This window comes from Ambystoma mexicanum, chromosome 2p, assembly GCF_040938575.1.
Source record: "Ambystoma mexicanum isolate Mex_15411 chromosome 2p, UKY_AmexF1_1, whole genome shotgun sequence".
Lineage (NCBI taxonomy): Eukaryota > Metazoa > Chordata > Amphibia > Caudata > Ambystomatidae > Ambystoma > Ambystoma mexicanum.
In genome coordinates, this window is record NC_090923.1 from 922,536,077 (window position 1) to 922,555,122 (window position 19,046).

Below are 19,046 nucleotides of genomic sequence, written 5' to 3' on the forward strand. Positions count from 1 at the left end.
GGATGACTTTGCAGTGTTCAGCCCTACTTGGAAAGAACATGTTGACCACCTAGGATATGTATTGCAGGCTCTTGAGCAGGCCCATCTGACCATAAAGGCAAGTAAATGTCAAATTGGTCAGGGCAAAGTGGTCTACCTTGGACAAGAAGTAGGAGGAGGTGAAATAATGCCATTGCCTAGCAAAGTACAAGCTGTACAAGAATGGGCCACCTCTACTGCTCAAACACAAGTGAGAGCCTTTTTAGGCCTCACTGGTTATTATAGGAACTTCATAGAGAACTATCGGACCATAGCTTCTCCCTTAAATGTGGTCTCCTCACCCAAATTCCCCAAAAAAGTCAGGTGGAATGAGGAGTGCACTAAGGCATTTGAAGGACTTAAGAAAGCCCTTTGTCAAGCTCCAGTCTTAAGCGCTCCAGACTACAGCCAAACCTTCATTGTGCAGACAGATGCCTCTAATACAAGGATAGGTGCAGTTCTGAGTCAGCTGGATGAGAAAGGTAGGGAACACCCAATCTGCTTCATCAGCAGGAAACTGAAGGAACCCGAGAAAAGGTGGGCAACCATAGAACCTGAGTGTTTTGCCATTGTGTGGTCTCTGAAAAATTTAGACCATACTTGTATGGATCTACTTTTATGATTCAGACAGACCAACAAACCCTTGAGAGGGTTAATGCAGATGAAGGGGGGGAAATCCTAAATTGTTAAGATGGTCAATCAGCCTACAGGGGTTTGATTTTTCCATTGAACACACGTCAGGGTGTAATCACCAAAATGCTGATGGTCTCTCCAGAATGTATGACCCACTGGAGTAAGGAGATTCATCCAGGGGTTGAATTCAATCCTCCGGCCCCTTAGTCTGGGGGGGACGAGTGTTGGGGAGAATTCTCAAAAATGTGCTAATTCCCTGCACCTTAGAGACCCCCAGCAACTTTGCTGAATTTTGAGGACTTGATTTTTTTTACCTGGAGAGAGTGTGACCCTTTTTTACTCACTCATGTATTTTGATGTGCGTTTTACTCTTAGGTTATTTGATTATGGAGTTTTAGACAACACCATAGGCATCATCTTTTCATTTGTGTCACACAGCACCCTCCGTGCAGTGGCACAGGAAAACCTTTCAGGCTTTCCCAATGTTTAAATACCTTCTCTGGGATAAACTATTGTTTCCCGAGAAAGTAAAGTGAAATTGACTTTACTAGTCTTTCCAAATTCCTAGACCCAGCACACCCTATTTTACAATAGAGTGCTTAAGGGGGTTACTTAGTATCCCCTATGTCTAGATATCCATGTAGTAGTCAAATGCTACCCTTTCCTCTCAAAATGGCTGGTGGCAGTGGTTTTACAACAAACTACCATAATTTTTCCCCGACCTCGAACACCGGTAGCGTTAAATCGCAGGAGCCATGTTTTTCAAGATGGCGTCTGAGCCCCCCCTTCTTTTTTCGCCATTTCTTTTTGGAAAGGTCCTTCTAGAGTTGGTCTCTGCGCACCAAACCATGTTTGCGCCCTTTGTTCTATCGCCTTTGGCAGGCTTCAGGTCTGAAGACCGTCTCTGGCGCCCGAGTGTCTGGGGTGGGCAGGAAGTGAGGGAGGTGCCCCGAAACTCCCCGTGCTTAGTCTCCTAGGAGACCCAAATGCACTCTGGCGTGATTGGCTGGCTGACTGTCCGGCAAGGACAGCCACCTGGCTGTGTGACTGACAGGTAGGCTGGGATGAATGGGAGAGAACTGAATAAAAGGCAAGGCTTTTGGCTTGGAAGGCAGAGTCGACCACTGGATGAAGGAACCGAAGAAGAACTTGAAGAGGACGCCTGCTGCAACTCCTGGACCGTTGGTTTGCCCGGTGAAGCCCTGCTGCAGGTCCGAATCGCTAAGTTCATCTCGACGGAGAAGCCCTGCAAGGACGACTTCTCCCTTTGAGTTGGTAGGACCGACCAACACGAACTGCAAGCCGCCTGGATAGTCACCTCAGAGCTGGTTGACTTTCTTCAGAGTGCTGCAGTAAACCGTAGAACCAGGGAGGGAGACACCAGTTTGTGTGCTTGACTACAGCTACCGGAATTGAAGATTTGCCAGTTGCCAGCTTTTTGACCAGTCCCAGTGCAGGAGTCCCCAGACGTTATCCCTCTTGTCCCCACGACTGAGGCCCAGGAACAGCGAGATCTGCACAAACTGCCCGGGAAAAGAAGTCTTCAGCTACATCTTTTTCTTCATTTGTAAAGGTACTGTAAAACCAGACACAGTGCATTGCCTCTCGCGGTGAAAGTGCTTGAAACTTTCCCAACTCACAGGCCTAATCAGCTTGTGACCCAGCATATAATTCTTCTTGCTACAAACTACTCCTAAGAACTTGTGCCGAGACTTTTCCGTTTCACTACCAGAACTGCTTTATCCTATCCAAGACTTTAGCCCATTGACTTTGGCCTAACCTATTGAATTGACTCTTCTGGTGAACTCTAAAGATTTGCACTGTCTAAGAATAACTTGTAACCTTTCATGCTCTAAATAACCTATGCCTTTTTGCTCCTACTTCAAAGTATTCTGAATGCCATTTTGCTCCGCCTTCAAAGTAGTCTGAATGCCTCAGAAACTTAGTGTATAGTACTGAAGTATATTTGCGTATGATTTTTAACTGCATCCTTCTAGTGAATGTTTTATAACTGACTGTTGAATAAATTAATAAGTGTTTTACCAAGAAACAGTGTAAGAGTTTATTTGTACACCTGTGATTGTAAACCTTTGCGTAACATCATTACAGCTCATATTCCCGCTTCAGATAAGCCTGGTTGCTCAGCTCCGCTACCAAAAAATGTGTAGTACTGACTTATACCAAAGGTTGGTTTTGCTTACACCTGTAGTTGTGTGTAGTGGTGCCAAAGGGTACTGCATACAAACTCTGCCTAACAACCTCCACCACCCCCCCACCTTGCTCGAACACAAATCCATTTACTCAAAAGAGCCTTTGTGGGTTCCGAGTCAGAGATCATGTGCTGTAGTGAAACACAAACAGGAAAAAACATGAAGACAATGGCTAGGTCACATAACTTAAATATCAGGTAGTCATATTGTTCCTGCTCAGAGAGCAATTTGCTACACTGGTGCAGCCTATACCAAGTAAAACGCTGTCACCACCCTGTAACAAGGTCTAGATGAGGAATCCCACCAACGGGGCAAAATACATTTCTGAGGCATGCCATTGGTAGCCCTATGTGCTACCTAGACAGCACATATACAAATGAGTAACATTCTCTATTGAGGGTATAGAGTAAGCCTTACTGGAGAAAAGATCAGGACACAGAAAAGCCAACCAAAAACCAAAAACTTTTCTTCTGCATTTCATGTTATTTATTTTCCGTTATAATTTGAGTTTAAAGCCTTTTATTTCAAGGTACTTTATGTTGAAATTGACTTTCGGCTGTTCCAAGATGGATTGTATTTTCTTCCTATTGTTGGATTGCGCTCTGGATGCCATTTGTTACAAGGTCTGCACTATATGAAATGCTGTAAATAAAATTAAAACCTTTTCTGATCATCCACCTGCAAACTTCCTTACCATGTTTGATGTAGGGGTGGTCTTTTGGTATGCGGTCAAGACTGATGTCATTCTCCTGGCGCTTGGGGATGTCAGAGTCATACATGCGGGGAGAAAGGATGATTATCACGCTCTCCACAAACTTGATTGCATGTGTTCGGATGCCATCATTATCAGAGTCCAGCAGCAAAATGATGTCCCCAGCCATGTCTGAGACCATCTCCCAGCAAGACTCCTGTTTCTCTGTAACTCCTCGAGTACGAACCATCCACTGCATAACCAACAGGAGAGGACATAGATTACAGTCAATCCCCAAGTTACAGCTCTTTCCTACAACATACACCGGCTCCAATAATGAAAACCTAAAAGATTGCAAGAGTTTGTTTCATATAGGCAGAACAAATATCAACCCCACAAAGTGAAGGAAGCTATACCAGCTTGTCATACAAACTTTACACCTCAAGGAGCTAAACAGCCATCCTTGTCAAAAGGCCCGACTCTTGGGGAATAGCTGCAAAGATTGAAGCATGCATACATTTTACCCTTGAAAGATTCAAACAAATTAAAAGTAAACAGCTCATACAAAAACACAGGCTATGCTTCTCCATAAACAACCAACTGCCATATCAAAGTAACACACTAGGTTTTAATGTACTTGACATATGAATGAGTAAACCTCAACCCTCAGACGGCACTAAATCAGATGTCTTAGCTCTTATAAATACAGGAAGCCCGAGTGGGTGACTGCATCATTCATGAATACCACCAAGCAGAAATGCTGTGACTGGCGCGAAGGCTCAGGGAAGGAGGATTGCCATTGGACTAAAGTTTTGCTACAGTGAATAGCTTTTACCTATGGTTACATCCATTATTCTCTTTATTCTGATGCATGGGAGGCTTTCACTCCAGAATTATTAAAGTGGTGGGAGGCCGAATATCCAGCACAATCTAAAAGAAAGTGCTTTAAAACATGGCTTGAACTAATTGGAGAAAACTAACATCCAGCAGCTAGCAGAAGCAGCCAAAGTGGCTGCCTTGCAGAAGACCTCAATGGAGACATGCCTCTGAAAGGTTAATGGCATTTCAGTTGTATCCATCTTTGCCAGTGGATCCTCCAGACCCTACGTTCAGGGTATGCGTCTACCTTACTCAACCCAGGTAAATTGGTTCCCCTAGGCTTTCGTTAGCTCACTTAAATAAGGTTTACATCTCTCGTAAAGCAAGCCCCTAATTTTTCTTCAACCTTTCAGCAGCCTATGACCAACTTTTAGGAAAGATTTCTCATTTATCAACTTTCCCTCCATAGTTTTTGTAACCTCAATTTTTTTGCTTTGTTTTTTAACCTGTTCTGGCTTTTATTTAGGGGTAGTAAAGCCTTCAGCTTCACTTCGCTTGCCTTTTTGCTAATTTTCTATGGGGAACTGATCAGTTCTTCAGACTATCAATACTAAGGAAACTCTTTCCTTTTTATCAGTTACTTTTTGTAACTTAACACTGCACACATCACCTTACAATGCAGTGCAATGGGGATACTTTTGTAACATAGTATTTTACACTTGGGTTTTTTGGTTACTTTCATATGTGCCTAAAGAAATGCTAGTGGCAGCAATTATTGTATTGTTTTATTGTTTCATTATTCTTAAAATGTTAGTGTTATTTCTAGTGTGCGCATACGCGTTTACTGCATACGACTAAACGTGGCTAGTGCCGTAAAATGGCCACACCACTTCTTTAGCCATATTGTTTGGCCTTCTTCCTGTCTTGCCAGTTCAGGAAAGGACATATAAGGTCATGCACTTGACCAGGAAAGCTGCCACTTTACGGGCTAGTGATTGTTAGAATGGATTTCTGAACTATGGCCTGGTGGACAGGTGTTTAAGAGGTCACCCTTGTTATAGTGAGCAGGAGAAACCCCTGGGAGTTCAATCAAACCAATCAAGGTAGCATGGAGAGTTTCAAGGTTTAATCTCAGGAGAGGAAAGTGTGGTCAGGGGAGTCCACACAATGAGCAATCAAGGATTACACTTAGACAGGTAAGTACAAATATATTCTATGCATTACTGGACAATAACAATATGGAAAATGACTTGGAACATGTATTAAAAACTAACCAATTTAACACCTATATAGTCAGTTTCTCAGAACCAAATAATCAATTCACCTCCACAATACCTGAAAGGGAAGGTAAATAATTAGATATAGCAGATTCAGTCGACATGAATTACAACCCTAACTTATAAAGAGCAACCGTAAGTTTGATTGGGGCGTTATGTGCAAAAGTTCAAAGTTTTCTAAGAGTTTTAGGAGTAGAGGAAAAAATGAGGGGGAGGTTCCTGGGGATGTAAAGAAGGATCCAAACATCAGATGAAGATATTCACTGGTAAGTAAAACCGTTTTCTACCTTTTGGAGGACTTTAGGTAGCACGTGTTGCCAAAGCCAAGAGTTATAAAAAAGGAGCCCCTACCGCCTCCTGTGCCCCTAGAAACACGCACGCCGACATTTAAAAAAAAAAAAAAAAATGTCGGGCGCGATGCGGCCCGAAAGCGAGGCTTGGCATTACACGTTGCCTAGCAACGGTGTGTAGGCTGCTTTTAAGCCCACACATCCGCCGGCAGGCGGAAGCCGGCGACCACCCAAGGCCAACATAAGGCCGTCTGCCCCGTTTGCCCCCCCTCAGACCCCCATCGACGTGGAGAGGGCAGGAGCCCCCCACCACCGTCCAGGACCGCAGGACGTCCAGGATCTCAGCGGAGACCTCCCGACTCGACGGAGGCGGCGTGTTCCCCTCACAGGATCCGCAGAAGATTTCTGCCATCTGCCCCCCCTGGGCACCCGCCTGCATCTGGCCATCTGCTAGCCCTGGGCACCTCAGCACAGAAGCCCCTACCGCCTCCTGCGCCCCTAGAAACACGCGCGCCGACATTTTTAAAAAAAACAAAATGTCGGGCGCGATGCGGCCCGAAAGCGAGGCTTGGCATTACACGTTGCCTAGCAACGGTGTGTAGGCTGCTTTTAAGCCCACACATCCGCCGGCAGGCGGAAGCCGGCGGCCACCCAAGGCCAACATAAGGCCGTCTGCCCTGTTTGCTCCGGGGAGCTACTGTTACTGATAGACCCCTGATGTCCCACGCAAAGTTCACAGGCAAACTCCGCATTAAGGAAAAACTTTTTTAATGCACTGAACGCGGATGATCGTATATATACTGGACATTAATCCACGCGAGTACTGTTACTGCTAAACTGCTATGCTATAACTAGCTACAGTAGTGCTCCCCTGTTACCCCTGTCACGTGCTATGCCCCATGCCCTGGATCAGACACCCATTGTCCTATGTTGTGCTTTTTGATCGTTATATGGTTCATGCTATGCCTGGTGTTGTGCCTCACGGTAACCCACAAGTGAATTGTGCCCATGGTCGCCTACAGACCAGTTTAGAATTGTATTGTGCCCTATGGTCGCCCACAGACCACATTTCAGTTGTGTTGTGCCCCATGGTCGCCTACAGACCAGTTTAGAATTGTATTGTGCCCTATGGTCGCCCACAGACCACATTTCAGTTGTGTTGTGCCCCATGGTCGCCTACAGACCAGTTTAGAATTGTATTGTGCCCTATGGTCGCTCACAGAACACATTTCAGTTGTGTTGTGCCCCATGGTCGCCTACAGACCAGTTTAGAATTGTATTGTGCCCTATGGTCGCCCACAGACCACATTTCAGGTGTGTTGTGCCCCATGGTCGCCTACAGACCAGTTTAGAATTGTATTGTGCCCTATGGTCGCCCACAGACCACATTTCAGTTGTGTTGTGCTCCATGGTCGCCTACAGACCAGTTTAGAATTGTATTGTGCCCTATGGTCGCCCACAGACCACATTTCAGTTGTGTTGTGCCCCATGGTCGCCTACAGACCAGTTTAGAATTGTATTGTGCCCTATGGTCGCTCACAGAACACATTTCAGTTGTGTTGTGCCCCATGGTCGCCTACAGACCAGTTTAGAATTGTATTGTGCCCTATGGTCGCCCACAGACCACATTTCAGTAGTGTTGTGCCCCTTGGTCAAATTGCTCTTTTGTGATATTGTCTGCCCCAAACTGCCCTGATTTACTTTGTGATCTGACCAACAGCGTTTTTGCCCACCTACCTGTACATCTCTTGTTTACCAATGCAGCCCCCTAGCCCACACCCCAAAGCGCCTACATACCTCCCTTCCACTTTTTCCATCTTTCTCACATCCCTCTCCTTTCTGGCCACCTGCAACATGCTGCATGCGCACCCAGACCAACATGCCCACCTTTGCCCTACCCCACCATCTGATCTCATACACAACACACCGTCATATGCACTCCATCCCACATTCAACCTCCTTACCGATCCGGTCAGACACCACCCACTCCACCTCAGGCTCTGTAGACTAAGAACTCGCACCAAACACCTCCTTACTCTCCGCAGTACTCCACACTCCACACTCCTTAGGAACTACAGACTCAGCTCTCGCACCCATACTTCAGCCGCCCAGACTTCCTTCCCTGACCACACTCACTACCTTAGCTCGCATCACACTGCATGTGCCACGCCCAAGCCTCACACACCCATATTCACACCGCCCACCCCCAGCACCACCAACACACACACTCTACATCCAAACTTAAGATGCGCTCTCATCAACGCGCGCTCTGTCCATGCCCATGCCATTGAAATCAATGACCTTATCACCACCCACAATCTCGACATACTTGCCATTTCCGAAACCTGGCTCCATGAAGCCTCCAGTCCCTCCATTCACCTCGCTCTCCCTGAAAACTATACCATCCTTAGACAGGACCGTAAAAACTTAAAAATTGGTGGCGGCGTCGCCCTCATCTTTAAGGACACCCTCTCCATAAGAATGTGTAATCAACAATGGGACAATAACGCCGATCTCCTCACTGCCAAACTAGCCCTTTCACCTAATTGCACCATAAACTTCTTTATCACCTACAGACCACCAGGATCTCCCCTTGACTACCAAAAGCAACTCCTCCAAAACATAGGCAACAACCTCAAAAGCACCACCAAAAGCATCCTTCTAGGGGACATTAATCTTGGCTTAGCTGACCCGAAGGACAAAGCAGCCGCAAATTTAGCCAAAGAATTATCTAACATGGGGTTCGAACACAAAAGTACTGCACCCACTCACAGCAAAGGCAGATCCATTGACTGGCTAGCTGATCACAACTGCTCATCTGCAATTACCTCCTTCTCAGCCCTTCCATGGACGGACCATCACCTCATCCAATTCACCATTCCTACCACGCCCACTCATAAAACCTTAACTCATGCCCCACCCGCTAAAGTAAGAAGCTCCAAAAAACTCACTGCTGCCAACCTCGCCCCTCTCCTTGATATCCCGCAACTCAAGCATCCATTCCCCCTTGACCCTACATCTCTAGCCAACATCTACTCCAGCACACTCACTCAAGCCATCGATTTCATTGCCCCGCTAGAAAAAAAAAAAGGGAAAAAATCAATACACTGCAATTCCTGGTTCACTGAAGAACTATCCGTCCTACGCAATAAGAAACGCAAAGCCCTATCCAGGTGGCAAGCAGCGCCTAACCAATCCTCGCTTAATGACTTTAAAGAGATCTCTCTGACCTACAAAAAAGCCATATTCCTTGCTAAATCCGAATCCTACAACCAGAGAATCACTATTGCCAGTTCCAAATCAAGAGAAATTTTCTCCATATTCAAAGAACTCACCACACCAGCCTCCAGCCCAGACGAAATCATCAAGGATGAAGCATGGTGTACAGGCATCCAGGCTGCTCTCCTCAACAAAGTTAAATTACTCTAAGACAAAATAGCCTCCCAACGCAAAGCTCTCAACACCCCCACCTGCCCGCCCATACCTCTCACCTACAACTCTCCTTCACAAACACCCCTTTTTGCCTTCAGAGAAGTCTCAGAGACGGAAGTCAAGGACCTCCTTAAAAAAATCAAACCCTCCACATGCAAAGGGGATATCTGCCCACCCTCCGTAATCAAAGAGTGCGCAGAATACCTCACCCCCATCATCACGGCTTTTATCAATGCCTCTTTCGCATCTGGAAGTGTACCACAATGCCTAAAAGAAGACTGGGTCCGCCCGCTCCTAAAAAAACCCTCTCTCGATCCTTCCTCCCCTAACAACTATCGCCCCATCACCACCGTCCCCTTTCTCCTTAAAATCCTAGACAAAGCCGCACACAATCAAATCCAACACTACCTGGAAACCAACACCATCCTAGGCAAAAGACAGTCAGGTTTCCGCAAAGGCCATGGAACTGAATCTGCTCTTCTAGATTTAAAAAATCAAATTACTAAAATAATGGACACAGGCAAACCTGCCCTCCTCCTCCTACTCGACCTTTCTGCAGCATTCGATCTGGTCGACCACAGCATTCTCACATCGCACCTCTCCAATGCTGCACACTTCTCTCACAAGGCTACCACGTGGATCACATCCTTCCTTGAAGGCAGGGCCATGAAAGTATACTCTGACCAGGATAGCGACCCCCCCACCACTATCAATTGTGGAGTCCCACAAGGGTCCTGCACCGCACCGACCCTCTACAACCTATTCACCAAACCCCTCTTTGACTTACTGGACTCCCTCAACATAGCGTACACCAAGTACGCTGATCCTCCTCCTCCCCCTCTCTGGAGACTACGACCTTGACTCAGAAGCCCTCCGCAAAATCTACTCGACTATCCAAACATGGATGGCTATCAATGGTCTCTGCCTAAACGGAGACAAAACCGAAATCATCATCCTAGCCCCTAACGAAACTCTAACCAAACTCAGCCCCGATTATTCGCACATGATCATCGACAGTATTAGCATTCCTGTCTCCTCCGCCGTCAAGACCTTAGGAGTCTACATTGACGCGACACTCTCAATGACAAGACAAACCAGCGCCATTGCCTCAGCTTCTGCTCTGACTACCAAACTCATCTACGCCATAAAATCCTACCTCACCACGCCCAACTGCCTCTCCATAGCCAGAGATACTATAGGAGCCAGATTGGACTACTGTAACGCCCTCCTGGCAGGCACCTCGTCAAAAAACCTAAACAGGCTCCAAATAGTGCAAAACAATGCCCTCCGTGCTGCACTACACATTCCCAAAATTGACCATATCTCACAGGCAGGAGACGCGTCCACTGGCTCCCAGTCAAGGAAAGGATCAACTTTAAAATCCTCACCCTCACACACAAATGCATCAACCACACTGCACCCCCCTACCTATCTGAAACTATAACCAAGAACTCCTCCATCCGCCCCAGAAGAAGTCATCACGCCAACCAACTCCAAATACCCACTGTAAAAAGAGCCAAAGCCGGTGGCATTGGCTTCCCTCACATAGCACCTAAGCTCTGGAATGCCCTCCCCAACTCGCTCAGAGCAGAACCATCTCTGTATCTCTTTCGCAAATCCCTCAAAACCACGCTATTCAACTAACTCCACCTTCCCTTCACCCACTTCAGCTCGCACACATCTGATACGAAAAGTGTTCGACACGAAATGCTTCCTGTAATGAAAATTGCTTTGTAACCATCTTCCTTCCATTGTAACCAGACTATGTATGTATTCATGTAACAGCGCCACGATGCCCCCGGGCTGACGTGCGCTTTAAATAAATCAGAATAAATAAATAAATGAATACGTTTTACAACCTGCTAAAGGGTGGAGATAGGGGTACCAGTAATTATCGTTTTAAGTTACCACTGATAGGAAAAGATATCTCTTTACAGCCCCTTCCTTCAATTTCCATCGACCCCCAAATCTTTTGCTTTTATTTTGGAATCTGACCTGCTCTGTTTAAAGTGCAGTGAAGCCTTCAGCCTCACGTCACTAGCTTTTGCTCATTTGTCATGGGGAAACCAACATGTCCATCAGGCCGTTAGTACTGGGAAAGATGGTTTCCCTTAGTTGAACAAGTTACTTACCCCTGGTAACGTTCTTTCGACTGGATGTTCCTCCAACTTATTCCTCATCTTTGACATGTAGTGTTCAGCTTTGGGAATTTTTTGTCAGAGGGTGCCCTGCGTCAATGGCGTCAAATCGATGCATCTCAAAGCCTCCGTCGAGGGCGATGTCATTGTATGTTATAAGCAGCACGGACAGCTCCCGTTGCTTCAGTTCTGATTTTTCCCTCTTTGTGTGTTAAGCAAAGTTTGTATGCAGTACCCTCTGGGAACACTACAAACAACTCTGACTACAGGTATAGGAAACCCAACCTTTGGTATACGCTTGTACTACACACTTTTGGTAGCGTGTTGAGCAGCCAGGCTTATCTCAAGAGGGGTCATTGTGAGCTGTACTGGAGTTACACAGAGATTTACAGTTACAAGTATTCAAATAAACTCTTGCACTCAAGGTTTCTTGAAAAGACAATTATTAATTTATCCATCAGTTAGAATAAGCCTTCATCAGCAGGGAGCAATATAATAGTAACACTCAAATACACTTCATGAAATACACACTCTTAATATCTCTAAATCAGTAGATACCCATTTGGGATGGCCCAGAGACACTACCTACACACTCAGATGACTTCAATTGCTAGGTTGCAGGGGACATTAATATATCACTGTTGCATTTACAATCATATAGTAATAAGTCAAAGGAAAAGATTATCTAGAACATACAAGAGACCACAAATATTCTTAAGCAGGCAAATACTTTTGGATCCCTCCAGAAAGAGTAATTCTGTACAATAGGCTAGGCCAAAGTCAATGGGCAAAAGTCTTATAGAAGATGAAGCACTTCTGGCAGGTAAATGGAAAAGTCTTTGCACAATTTTTGAGAAGTCTTTGGAGAAAGGAAGATTCAAATGTAGGGCCACAAGCTGATTAGACTTGTGAGTAGTAGAAGAAGCAAGCAACTCTACAACAAGAGGTATGTTCTCTCAGACTTTGTACAGTACCTTTAAATATGAAGAAAAGATGCAGCAGATGACTCCTGTTCAGCTCTGCAGGACTCACTATTCCTGGGCCTCAGTAGTGGGGACAAGAGGAGGATGTCAGGGGACTCCTGCAATGCACTGGGATGGTCAAAACTCACAACCAGCAAACTTCACTTTTAGTGGCTGTTCAGTGTTTCAGCCCCTCGCGCCTACCACAAATAGCAACACTGCAGTTCCTGGCTGTCGAGATGGACTTTCCTTGCTTCTGGGATCCCATACTCTGTTGAGGGGGCACAGGCTCGGTCAGTCCTGTTTCCTGGGAGTCCAGAAGATCTTCCTGGAGCTCTTGGCCAGCCTAAAAAAAATGCACACAATCTGGTGTTCCTCTCCCTGGTTATACCGTTTCCTGCAGCAACTCTGTGGAAATTCAACCAGCTCCGAGATGGATGTCCAGGTGGTTTACTTTGGAGTTAATTGGTCCCACACCAACTGAAGGGGAGAAGTCGTCCTTGCAGGGACTTCTCCGTCGATGCGAACAAGGCGTTTTGGCACTGCAGCAGGGCTTCACCGAGCAAACTAACGGTCCAGGAGTTGCAGCAGGCGTCCTCTTCAAGTTCTTCTTCGGTTCCTTCATCCAGTGGTCGACTCTGCCTTCCAAGCCAAAAGCCTCGCCTTTTATTCAGTTCTCTCCCATTCATCCCAGCCTACCTGTCAGTCACACAGCCAGGTGGCTGTCCTTGCCGGACAGTCAGCCGGCCAATCACCACAGAGTGAATTTGGGTCTCCTGAGAGACTAAGCACAGGGAGTTTCGGGCACCTCCCTCACTTCCTGCCTACCCCAGACACCCTGGAGCCAGAGGCGGGCTTCACTCGTGAATCCCGCCTAAGGCAAAGCGAACAATGGGACCAAACTTGGTTTGGTGCGTAGAGTAAATCTTTTTTTTTTATTATTTGTATCTGGTTTATGCAAATTAAACCTTTACAAAATTTAAAGTAAAATTTTCACGATATTAAAACAATTACAACATTATTCCAATTATAAAATTCATCAGACAGAGTACACAATATAAAGTACAGTCCATATTGCATTACAGATATCCTTTATCCTTTCTTTTTAGAATCCCTCTACAGTGTTTTCCATATTTCAAGACTTATACATATTGTTAGAGCGTGAGAGAGAGAAAGGCCCATAAGTGTCTTCAGTAGAGAATTAGGGCTCTTAACATAGGTTCTTTACAGTACTAGTTTGTTCTTTCTAACGTTGCCAGACCGCACACTTCTACTAAAAAGGTGACCACTGCTAGCTTTAGTGAGTTTGACTTTCCATGTAGCATGTATCACCATAGTAATTCAGTATGGACCCTAGAGGGGTCATGAACAAATTTTCCAAACACATTTATTCTCTGTTTGACTATTGTTGCGCAGTGTAAAAGAAGATGTTCAAGTGATTCGGTCGTGTAAGCGGAGTGACAAAATAAATTATTTGGCCCGTAGCCAATCTAATCTCGAGAATTTCCCCAGTAGGGAGGACATTGAAACGGAAACGTAAGTAGATTGTTCTCCTTATATGATCTGGAAATTTGACTAGATAGGACTCCAACGTACCCAGATTTTTCCCCTCTGCGACCAGTTGTTTATAGATCTTAGAGGCAGCCACCTTTTCTGTGGTGGTGACCGAGTCTGACCATTGCAACCCTTTTTTCACACCCATTGGATTAACAAATAGCATTTCATGTGAGACATCGGTGGTATTAAGGAGATCTAGACAATCTTTCTGTAGTCTCAGCATCCATACTGATTCACTGATTCCCCTTCTTAGTATCTCCCAGTAGTGTATAAAGGGAGTTGTTTTTAGATACCATATAGTGCCATTTATTTCCATTTCACTCTCATATTTAATGAGATAAGGCCTTATTCATATCGAATTGCAGATATGGGAACACTCTGGGGCAGGTAAAAAATAATTTTCCGCCAGATCTTAGATTCAATTTTTTGTACCAGATGAGATGTTTCAAACGGTAAAATTTCCATGCCGTATGTCAGTTTTGGTACAACTTTCAGGTTATAGAACCTAATGAGGGGAATGATAGAGAATTTACAATATTTGCCTGAGATCTTCCTCATTTGGAGTATGAGCTTATCTGTTTTCTCCAAATAAAAGTTCCAGTAGGAGTGTATCGATATAGTCCCAAATATAGGGAATCCCAAGTAGCACAATGATCTTACTTTTACTAGAAGACATGTATTTATTCGCCATTTGTATTTTGGAATTCTCGTCCTGGAGGTAAAGGATATAATGACAGACTTCATTTATCACCAATGCATTTTCTTGCGCATATAGTGTTAGTGCTGTAAGTTTTTGCTGTAAACCCACCGGGGTATTATCGACCAGAAGCAGGTCGTCAGCATAGGCGTTCCAACATATTTTAGTTCCCTCAATCTTCGGAGAAACCAAAGAGAAGGTCGTAAGGGGGACATTTGCATCAGTAGCATAAAGAATAAAGAGAGTAGGGGCAAATAAACACCCTTGTCTGAGACCATTATTAGTTTGGATTATTTTTGAAAGATCACCAGACATGTTTAGTCTCACCTGAATTGCCGAATCTTCATGGAGATTGATAAGGACTGTCAATAGATGAGACAGCAGCCCCATTAGGGCTAGTTTTGTCCAAAGTCTCACCCTGTCCACCTTATCAAAGGCAAGCAACAGATCTACTGATGCCAAGTATATAGGGGATGCAGTTGCTTTACATGCCTTTTCTAAGAGCAAGCAAATAATCAGTACTCCTATTTCAGTCCCCATCCCTTTACGAAAACCGAACTGCTGGGGGGGTAGGATGTGATTGTATTCCGCCCATTCCTCTATTCTCTGTAGTACTAACCCTGCAAAGATCTTGGAATCAGCGTCCATAATTGAGATCGGACAGTAATTTGTCGGGCAAGTTCTATCCCCCTTTTTATATATGGGCACGACATATGATATCCTCCAGGACTGAGAAATTGTCTTGGACTGTATAATAGAGTTAAAGAGGATAAATGGCGATTTCACCCAATATTCCGGAGTTTTCTTCAATGTATTCTTTGTTAGCCCTTTAGGGCCGACCGCTCTTGAATTATTTGCCCTCTTGGATCTGGGATTCAATATTCTCAATCGTAAAGTCAAAGCCCCAAGACCCCTTTTTTATGAGCAAATGTTCATGCGTCATAGCCATTTTACCCTTGTAGAGAATTGCAAAGTGTTTTCCCAAGGTATCCGCCTGTACATTAGCCGATTGAAGTATAACCTGTCTTTTTTCCAAGTGCGTTTATTAGCCCCCAAAATTCACGGCCCGAAGTCCCCTTTAGAGCTGCAAGCATATCGATATTATTTTGCAGGACACACTTATGATTTTTCAACCAGTTTTTTTTGGTTTAATTTGTAGAATTTCTTTTTTTCGGTCTCAGTCATATTGGTTTTCAAAATAGATCTAATTTGACGATTTGCAAGATTTATTTTTTGCCTTACCAAAGGGTCATACGTATGTATGTGAATAGGTTTCAGAGTGCCATATTTACTTGGTTTAACTGATCTCCCCATCAAGTTTTTAATATGCTCAGTATAATTCATGACCGAATAGCACTTGGTTTTAATTGACAGAGACATTCGGTCATAGTCTTGGACGAAGACTGTTGGGTTTATCAACATTTCCTTTGTGCCAAATTATGCGATTTCCACCGCATGACACTATCGAGTGTATCTGCTTTATACTTTGTTTAGGAAGTCTGTTATTTAGTACCATTTTGATTTCCAAAAATCTGTGGTCGCTCATATTTGTGTCAGTTATATGGAATTCTGAACATATTACTGAAAGAGATTTTGACATGAAAATATGGTCAATATGTGATTTATAAAGGCCATTCGACCATGTGTGCTCATACACAGAGGAATTGAAAAGGCCATTAACATGGTCCAAACCCCAGCATTCAAACAAGTTCCTCCAAATTTCACCGTTGATGGATTTTTGCTTAATGGCACAAGCGGTTACCACCCCCTTATCCGTGTTCAACGTAGACCTTAATGCTGATACGCCCATCTTTTTCCCAATCCCTAGACCATATTTGATTTCAGAATTAAAATCACCTGAGATTATGATGTCAATTCCTCTGTATTATGTAACATGGCGGACAAACAATTGTTCAAATGCGAGACAGCATTGCCCAGTGGTACTTGTGAGTTCCAATAAATGTTTAGAATTAACAACAATTCAAAGGGAGAATCACTTCCATAATCCACTACAAGTGCAAAATTCATTAGTTCAGTTGATTCTAGAATACGTGTACCTAGCTCAAGTTTGACTGCAAAGTACAAACCTCCAGTGGGTCTGCCACGTAATCCCGCTTTAGCTAAAAGATGTATACATATGAAACCATCAAGTTGTATCGGGGCAGTCAACCACGTTTCCTGTATACAGAAAAGATTGAAAGATTTAAGTTTTACACATAAGATCCCAGAATTCATCAAATTCGAGTGGCCCCTGGAGTTCCATGAAAGGAATTTCCAGTGGTCCACTACTTTAGTAACGTTAAAGCTTTTGTTTCATTATTTGCATTGCAGATATTGATTCTCTAAGGGCTAGCCAAACCAAGTCATGCCCATCCCCTCCTTTGAGAGGCAGAGTGTTTACTTTTCATGTATCTGCCTCATCCCTACATTTATTAGTACTTACTTTTTCCATTTCCTGAACATTTCCTTTCTCCCAACCATTACTGAAGATCAGGATATCGTAACCCATTCTATTGAATTGTTCTGTCTCCTTAATAATCATTTCAAAGATCTTTTAGGAGTTTGGAACAATACGGACATGGTCATAGCGAGAGGGATGGATAAAATCCACCAGACTAATATCCGCTGAACCAATCATCCTAAGTCGGGGGACCTCATTAAATATTGACAAAATGCGTGGTCTATTCAGCGAGGATGGACCTCCAATGTCACACAAATTATAAAAGAAGGATACTTTGGTATTCCGGAAATGAGATGTTTCGCCACATTATATTCCTTAAATCGCTATCCTTCACATGTAAAGGTCTTGCCGGTTCATATTGTGTAGGATTCCTCATATCCAGAGGACCATTGGGGTAAAAATACCTGTCCCCCGCAGGCAATTGTAAGGGGTCTCTTTCAGGTTTCTCACACTGTCCCCCCTCTGAGGAAGAGGTAGGTATTGTAACGCTCACCTGACTCCCACGGGGGCGCTGGCCTGGTTCGCGCTGCTGTGACCTCGTCTAAGGCGATGCGCAGGGTTCGGAAGACGGACTGGACCGGGCCCCAGATCTGGCTTGTCTGACTCGCAGAAGTATCCTTCTGTAGGTGAGAATAGGGGGTTAACTGTCTGCGGGGTAATGCAATCGGCCTCCCACTTCCCCCTCTCACCCTCCTCAAACCCTTCTGTGCTTCCCCGTAGCGTCTCACCTTAGGGTCTGGAAGGACGAGCTCTCCATCCTGCTTCTGATGCAGGGGCGCATTGTTATCCAGATACGTCACTGGATTTTCGGATGGGTGAGAACCAAACTTGCTTGGCTTCCAGGTAAGTTTTTCTATAAGTGGTTCCCCTTGTGTCCATGCATTAATGTTCTAATGCTAGTGTCTTTTTCCCCAGAGGGGCCGGGGTACGGAATGCCGGGGAACAGGCACCGACCCGAGGTGAGCGGTGAAATCCTTGAGGAAATCAGGTAAGTCTTTAATGAGTGTTTTGGTAATGTCTTTTCATTCACTCATTTACGCTGATGTCTTTTTCCCCTTAGGGGCCGCTGTCCGAAAATGCCTGGATGCGGCGCGGACCCGAAATGAAAAGGGAATGACCCAACAGGTAAGTCTTGACATGGAGTTTTAGCTTCCCTTTTCCCTTCTTTCTCTCACCTTTGTTCTTGTCTTTTTCTCCCTAGGCGCGGGGGCGCGACAGCAAATCTGGATGGTCGCTGCTGAACATGGAGGCGCCCTGTAAAGGTGAGTAGAATACGGCGCTGCAGCGATCGATGCGATGTGCTTTTAAAAATAAATGTCTTCCTTTTCAGGATTGTCGGCGAAATGTCTCTGGGATGATCATTTAGCAGGTGAGGCCTTTTCCTTCTTCTGTTCTCTTGTTCCCTTCCTTTGCAGGTGATTCAGGATGCTGGCAGGTGTGGCAGAAGTCAAGATGCAGGAGCAGACACGGTGAGCGTCCAGCTGCTAGATGCAGAACAACGCGAAGCACGTGTGGCTGATCGGGTGTGGTTTAAATAGCCTTGGAAGAAGTTCCTAGAATGTGTCCTTCCTCCAATCAGGTACGTATCCTTCCCCGACCACGCCCGGGTGGTAAATGAGTCCCACAGGTAAAGTAGTTCCTTTCAGGTCTCAAGGAGGCCGGGGTTCTGCAGCATGGTCTGCATCAGGTAAGTGCACCCAAACACTTTCATAATGAGCCTGGCGCCTATGGCGCAAGGACTGACGTTTTCTATGAGCCTGGTGCCATAGGCGCCAGGACGCTGTCCCAACGGCCCCTATAAGGGGTTGCTGGGACCTTCCCCGGGGACTTGATGTCCGCTTTCGGGGACGCAGGGCCTGAG

General features: G+C 45.1%; 1 protein-coding gene across 4 annotated transcripts in view; it reads right to left on the reverse strand.

Moving 5' to 3' along the window:
- SYMPK (symplekin scaffold protein) overlaps window positions 1-19,046 on the reverse strand; it is a 1,074,521-nt gene that overhangs the window by 811,631 nt on the left and 243,844 nt on the right. For all 4 annotated transcript variants that reach the window (XM_069644649.1, XM_069644648.1, XM_069644647.1 and 1 more), the window contains exon 8: window positions 3,556-3,805. In XM_069644649.1, the coding sequence (XP_069500750.1) occupies window positions 3,556-3,805 (250 nt within the window). The remainder of the gene's footprint in view (window positions 1-3,555; window positions 3,806-19,046) is intronic.